Source organism: Scyliorhinus torazame, chromosome 5 (assembly GCF_047496885.1).
Source record: "Scyliorhinus torazame isolate Kashiwa2021f chromosome 5, sScyTor2.1, whole genome shotgun sequence".
Taxonomy (NCBI): Eukaryota; Metazoa; Chordata; class Chondrichthyes; order Carcharhiniformes; family Scyliorhinidae; genus Scyliorhinus; species Scyliorhinus torazame.
The window spans coordinates 154,964,108-154,971,564 of record NC_092711.1 but is presented as its reverse complement, the minus strand read 5'-3'; the positions used below and the strand labels follow the sequence as shown (position 1 = coordinate 154,971,564).

At 45.9% G+C, this 7,457-nt stretch overlaps 1 protein-coding gene across 1 annotated transcript; it reads right to left on the bottom strand.

Annotated features, from left to right (window-relative positions):
• Positions 1–3,668: 3,668 nt before the first annotated feature.
• LOC140420178 (uncharacterized) lies at positions 3,669–5,559 on the bottom strand. Its single transcript, XM_072504203.1, has one exon. The coding sequence runs from the start codon at positions 5,030–5,032 to the stop codon at positions 3,935–3,937; it is 1,098 nt and encodes a 365-aa protein (XP_072360304.1). The 5' UTR covers positions 5,033–5,559; the 3' UTR covers positions 3,669–3,934.
• Positions 5,560–7,457: the final 1,898 nt, after the last annotated feature.

The following is a 7,457-nucleotide window of genomic DNA, read 5'->3' as shown; positions in this document are numbered from 1 at the left end:
GACAATCCCTCCATACCTGGGATCATCCTCGTGAACCTTCTCTAAACAGCCTCCAATGAAATAATATCTTTCCTTAAATAAGGTGACCAAAACTGCTCTCAGTTCTCCAGATGTGGTCTCACCAGCACCTTGTACCGCTGCAGCAAGACTTCCCGACTCTTATACTCCAACCCCCTTGGAATCAGGGCCAACATTCCATTAGCCTTCCTGATTACCTGCTGCACCTGTCTGTGAGCTTTCTGTGTTTCGTGCACAAGTCCCCCAAGTCCCTTTGTGTTACAACTTTCTGCAGTTTTTCTCCATTTAAATAATACTGTTCTTTTGTTCTCCCTTCCAAAATGAACTTCACATTTTCCCACATTATGCTCCATGTGGCAACTTTTTGTCCACTTGCTTAACCTCTCAATATCTCTTTGCAAACTGTTAGTATCCCCCTCGCAACTTGCCTTTTCACCTATTTTTGTGTTGTCTGAAAATTTGGGCACAGTACGTTCGCTTCCTCCCTCCAAGTCATTGATATAAATTGTACACAGTTGCAATCCCAGCACTGACCCCTGTGGAACCCCACTGGTTACAGGTCACCAACCTGAAAAAGAGCCCCTTATCCCCACTCACTGTTTCCTGCTCATTAGCCAATTCTCTATCCACGCCAACACCATGGGTTCTTATCTCATGACTTAACGTTTTGTGAGGTACCTTGTCAAAGGCCTTCTGGAAGTTTAAATACAACACATCTACTGGTCCCCCTCTATCCAGTCTGGTTGAGACTTCCTCGAAACACTCTGATAAATTAGTCAGACACGGTTTCCCTTTCACAAAGCTATGCTGACTCTGCTTGATTAGATTATGATTTTCTCAATGTGCTGCTATTACTTCCTAATAATTGATTCCAACATTTTTATCAATAATAAATGTTAGGCTAATCGTCCTATAGTGTCTCATTTTTGCCTCCCTCCCATTCTGAATCGGGGGTTGTCACATTGGCAGTTTTCCAATCCTCTGATACTTCTCCAGAATCCAAGGATTTTTGGAAAATTACAATCAATGCATCCACTATCCCTGCAGCCATTTCTTTTAGGATCCTAGGCTGCAGTCATCCAGGGGACTTATCTTATCCCCATTAGTTTGTCCAATACAACTTCTCCAGTGATGGTATTTATTTGCTTCCTCCACATTCTTTAGTATTAATGGGATATTCGAAGTATCTTCCACCGTAAAGACTGATGCAAAATATCTGTTTAACTCCTCTGCCATTTCCTTGTTCCCCACAACTGACACAGCGGCATGGTGGTTAGCACTGTTGCTACACAGCTCCAGGGACCTGGGTTCAATTCCCGGCTTGGGTCACTGTCTGTGCGGGGTCTGCACGTTCTCCCCAAAACTGCGTGTGTTTCCTCCGGGTGCTCCGGTTTCCTCCCACAAGTCCCAAAAGACGTGCTTGTTAGGTGAATTGGCCATTCTGAATTCTCCCTCTCTGTACCCGAACAGGTGCCTGAGTGTGGCGACTAGGGGATTTTCACAGTAACTTCATTGCAGTGTTAATGTAAGCCTACTTGTGACAATAATAAAGATGATTATAATAAAGAATATTCTTATGCTCTCCCAAGATTTATTTTCCAAGGAGCCTCTGTGTAGTTGAGGTCACAATCAGATCACCGGGAACTTATTGAATGGTGGAGCAGGCTCGAGGGGCCGAGTGGCCTAGTCCTGCTCCTAATTCGTATGTTATCACATCCTTTGTAATAGATTGTAGCATTTTCCCTCATACAGATGTCAGGCTAATGGGTCTGTGGTTCCCCATTTTCTCTCTCTCTCCTTAAATATTGGGGCTACATTTACCACCTTCCAATCTGCAGGAACCATTCTAGAATCTATAGAATTTTGAAAGATGATCACCAATGTCTCCACTATCTCTACAGCCACCTCTTTCAACACTCTGGGATGTCGAGCATTAGCTTTTGGGGCTTTATTAACTGTCAATCCCATTATTTTCTCCAGTACTGCTTTTTCACTAATACAAATCTCTTGCAGTTCCTCGTGCTCAATAGTTCCTTGGTTCGCTCGTGTTTTTGGGACGATTTCTATATCTTCCTCTGTGAAGACAGACTCACATTGTTTAGTTTCTCTGCCATGTCCTTATTCCCCATTATAAACTGTACTGTCTCTGCCTGGAATGGACCCACATTGGTCTTTGCTAATCTTTTCCTTTTCACATTCCTATCGGAGCTTTTCCAGTTCTCCTCAGTTTGCTCTCATATTCTATTTTCTCTTTATCAGTTTCTTGATCCTCCTTTGCTGAATTCTAAAACAAGTTCCCAATCCTCAGACTCACTACTATATTGTCTCCTCCATTGATCTAATGGAATCTTTAACTTTTCTTGTTAGCCACGATAGCTTCACTTTTGCTGTTTAATTTTTGCTTCTTAAAGGAATCTATATTTTATGTAAATAAAATGCGAGTGGTTGCCTGTCTATTGTCATACAAAGAACAACAAAGAACAAAGGACAGTACAGCACAGGAACAGGCCCTTCGGCCCACCAAGCCTGCTCGGATCATTATGTCTGACTAAACTAAAACCTTTTGTGCTTCCAGGGTCTGTATCCGTCTATTCCCATCCTATTCATGTATTTGTCAAGGTGCCTCTTAAACGTCACTATCGTACCTGCTTCCACCACCTCCTCCGGCAGCGAGTTCCAGGCACTCACCATCCTCTGTGTAAAAAATTTCCCTCGCACATCAACTCCAAAATTTGCCCCTCGCACCTTAAACCTATGTCACCTGGTAATTGACTTTTACAACCTGGCAAAAAGCTTCTGACTATCCACTGTGTTCATGCCATTCATAATTTTGTAAACTTTTATCAGGTCGTCCCTCAACCTCCGTCTTTCCAGTGAAAACAATTTGAGTTTATCCAACCTCTCCTCATAGTTAATACCCTCCAGGCCAGGCAACATCCTGGTAAACTTCCTCTCTACTCTCTCCAAAGCCTCCACAACCTTTTGGTAATCTGGTGAGGACCAGAATTGTAGGCAATATTCCACGTGTGGCCTAACTAAGGTTCTGTACTGCTGCAGCATTAACATGACAATTTTGTGTACTCAATTCCCACATCAATGAAGACAAGCATGCCGTCTGCCTTCTTAGCTCCTTATCCACCTGCGTTGCCACTTTCTGTGATATGTTTATTGTAATTACCCAATCTACCACAGACAACTTGCCCCTCATACCATGTGTTATGGGCCAGGGTTTAGAGAACCCCAAAGTGTATCATGGAGTTCACCTGACCCACAACTTTTACGAGATTGTGGTATGGGGAGCACACGGCCCACTTTACAGGTGTGGTGCAGCAGAAATTTAAAAGTAATTTTTAAAGCAAAACAATGTGTATTCTATCATCTCAGTTAACCTTTTTAAAACATACAGTGAACATCTTAGCACCCATCAATTCAAATACACCCCAAAAGAATTCAATACTATAAGTAATCCTTAAAATTTCCTTTTAACATCCGTAAGACAAAAATCCTTTTTACAGAAGAACATCAGGTTTAAATTCTCTACTGAGAGCAGTCATCACTCTGAATTCACCAAATGATCTGGAGATAGTCTTTAGATGGCAGAGAGAACAGAATTACACCTTTTTCTGGTCAGTGAGAGCAGAAACAATAACAACGGAGCCAACATCTGTAATTTATTGTGAACTTGTTGGAGTCACAACAGGTGTGCTGAATCACAAAACCCCTCCCCACATTGAGAGCAGGTGAATGGTCTCTCCCCAGAATTAACTCGCTAGTGTCTCGGTAGTTAGGACGGATCATTGAATGTTTCCCCTGCTCAGAGCAGGTGAATGGCTTCTTCCAGGTGTGAACTCGCTAGGGTTCCTGCAGTGTTTGGATATCTGAATCCCTTCTCTCACTAAGAGCAGGTTTACGGCTTCTACCCTGTGTGAACTCGCTGGTGTGTCTGCAGGCTGGATAACCGAGTGAATCCCTTCTCACACTCCAAGCAGGTGAAAGGCCTCTCCGCAGTGTGAACTCGCTGGTGTATCCGCAGGCTCGATGAAGTCGTGAATCTCTTCTCACACTGAGAGCAGGTGAACGGCCTCTCCCCAGTGTGAAGTCGCTGATGTATCCGCAGGCTCTTTAAAGTAGTGAATCTCTTTGCACAATGAGAGCAGGTGAACGGCCTCTCCCCAGTGTGAACACGCTGGTGTAGCCGCAGGCTCGATGAAGTAGTGAATCCCTTCCCACACTGAGAGCAGGTGAATGGCCTCTCCCCAGTGTGAACTCGCTGATGTATCCGCAGGGTGGATGAATCACCAAATCCTTTCTCACACTGAAAGCAGATGAACGGCCTCTCCCCAGTGTGAACTCGCTGGTGTGACTGCAGGGCGGATAACTGAGTGAATCCCAACCCACACTGAGAGCAGGTGAATGGCCTCTCCCCAGTGTGCACCCGCTGGTGTATCTGCAGGTCGGATGATTGTGTGAATCCCTTCCCACACTGAGAACAGGTGAACGGCCTCTCCCCAGTGTGAACCCGCTGGTGTCTCCGCAGGCTCGATAAAGTAGTGAATCCCTTCTCACACTGAGAGCAAGTGAACGGTCTCTCCCCAGTGTGAATTCTCTGGTGTGACTGTAGGCTGGATAACTGAGTGAATCCCTTCTCACACTGAATACAGGTGAATGGCTTCTCCCCAGTGTGAACTCGCTGGTGTGTCTGCAGGGCACATAACAGAGTGAATCCCTTCCCATACACAGAGCAGGTGAATGGCTTCTCCCCAGTGTGAACTCGCTGATGTATCCGCACGCTCGATAAAGTAGTAAATCCCTTCTCACACTGAGAACAAGTGAATGGCTTTGCCTCAGTGTGAACTCGCTGGTGTGTCCGCAGGGCGGATAACTGAATGAATCCCTTCTCACACACAGAGCAGGTAAATGGCCTCTCCCCAGTGTGAATGCGTCTATGAGCTTCCAGCTGTGATGGGGCTCTAAATCCCTTCCCACAGTCTCCACATTTCCACGGTTTCTCCATGTGTTGGGTCTCCTCGTGTCTCTCCAGGTCGGGCAGTCAGTTGAAGCCTCATCCACACACAGAACACGTGTACGATCTCTCCCCGCTGTGAATGATGTGATGTTTTTTCAGGCTGTGTAACTGGTTAAAGCTCTTTCCACAGTCAGTGTTCAGGAACACTCTCACTCGGGTGTGTGTGTCTCGGTGCTTTTCCAGTCACACTGATGGTTAAAATCTTTTGAAGCCGACAGATCAGACAAACATTTCTCCTTCTAGATTCAAAGTCCGGTGATATTCAGTTCCAAGGAATTGAGACACAGTCAGATTGAGACGTAAAGTTTGAGATTTCTGTCTGTAATTCCTCTTGTTCTACTGTCCTGTAAAATCAATTTACAAAAGACATCACTGTCAGCACAGGATAGAAATTCAGAACAGACAATTCTAGTTTCTATCGAACATTCTTTCCTCTCTCATTCCCCAAAAGCTGTAAATCTCCATCCCACACACTCTCCCTCCATTCTCACTCTGCTGTATCTAATATTCACCCTCCCAATTCTCCTGAAGGTGCTGATTCAGGCTGATTGACAGATCCATGCTCACTGCTTCCTGTCCTGGACACAGAGACCATAACAAGCAGGAGCTGCAGTCAGCCATTCAGCCCATCAAGCCTGCACGTCTATTTTGTGGGGTCATTGACCAACCTATGTCAGCGACATTCTCCGTGTTGTTGACCAGAGGCTGAGTGTGCTGACTCAATATCTGTGAGCTCATGAGGCCGAGCTGTAAAATACCAAGAAAAGGAACAACGAACCCAAGGAGAGAATTCTGAACTTTGAGCAAAATGCCTCCTCGGCGGAGGCAGGAATTAAATCCTTGGAGAACCGTCTGAGTGCCGTGGGGGAGGTCCTGGGGGACTTGGAGAACCGAGGGTCAGAGAAAGAACATCCGAGTCGTCGGCCTGCCAGAAGGTGTGGAGGGTGAGACTCCCGTCAGGTCCTTTGAGGACCGGCTGCCACGTTTTCTCAAGCTAGATGTGAAGCCTGGGTGGTTCAAATTAGAAAGGGCATTGGATCCTGTCTTTGAGGCCGAGGGATAGTTTTCATCCCAGGCCTGTAATCATTCGCTTCCACAACTTGAAGATCACCAGAGGGTCCTGGAGACAGGTAAGGTGAGGTGGAACCTGGCTCCATGAGGGAGTGAGGATTTCCTTCTTTTGGCAGCCATACAAACGAAGCATCGAGGCTTCGATGAAGTTTGAAGGGAACTCAAGGCTGCGGGAGTGAATTCTGTCGCTTTATCCTGAGACCCTGTAAATTGTATCCGACAAGTCCGTCAAGTCTTTTGATAATCCGACTACTGCATCGGCCTTCATTAAATCCATGAAGGGTAAGGATTTGGAGGGATGGTTTGCAGCTCGGACTCACTAATCCAGACTCTTTCCTTATCACTGTTTTGTTGTCTGAATTTGTTATCTTTTATCCTGTTGAAGGGAGTTGTCATTCTGTGAGGGCCGATTGAATGTCTTCTTCTCCTCGAGTGTTACAGGGACTCATATTATCTTATCTTAGTTACGGTAGATGTGCCGTGTGCTTATTATCCGTCGTCTTTCTTCTATTATCCGAACGTTAATCATGGCAGAACCGAGTGGCGCCATTGCCAACGGGTGGGTGGTGGTGGATGCAGGTTTTCACGGGTGGGTCTAAAATGTGGGAAGGACATTCGATCCCCATTCCCTTGTTGGCCCTTCTTTTCTTCTCCTCAGTTTAGAGAAGGTATCCCGAGGGTAATAGTCTGGCCGTGGGGTTAATCCTCCGGGTCCTCAGTCATATTGAGGAATGTCCCCTTGAATCTGTTGTGGTCGTGATTCTTTTGTCTTTTTGTTATTATGGGAGGGTTTATGTGTTGTTGACTTTATCCTACTCTGGTACAGACAGGGCATTTATCCGGGAAAGGAGCAGATTGGGGAGATTTTGGTGCCTTTGGTGTAAAATGAGTTGGAGGAGGGGGTCATGGCGCATACCCGACTGTGGTGTGAAAATCTGTTCCTGTTCTCTCTGTCGTCTAGCTAATGGCGGCAGTTAATCTGCAAATTTTCTCAGGGAATGTAAGGGGCATCCATCACCCTATCAGAAGGAAAAAAATCCTCTCCTTTCTTAAGGTGAAAGTCGACATAGCTTTATTGCAGGAATCTCATCAAGCTTAAACTCATTTGGTGCGGCAAGGTGGCACAGTGGTTAGCACAGCTGCCTCACAGCACCAGGGACACAAGTTAAATTCGGGCCTCGAGTGACTGCCTGGGTGGAGTTTGCACCTTCTCCTCATGTCTGCGTGGGTTTTCTCTGGCTTCTCCCACAGGGCAAAGATGTGCAAGTTGGGTGGATTGGCCCCTTAGTGTTCAAATAGGTTAGGTAGGGTTACAGGGGGACACTGACACGGTGGAGTCATG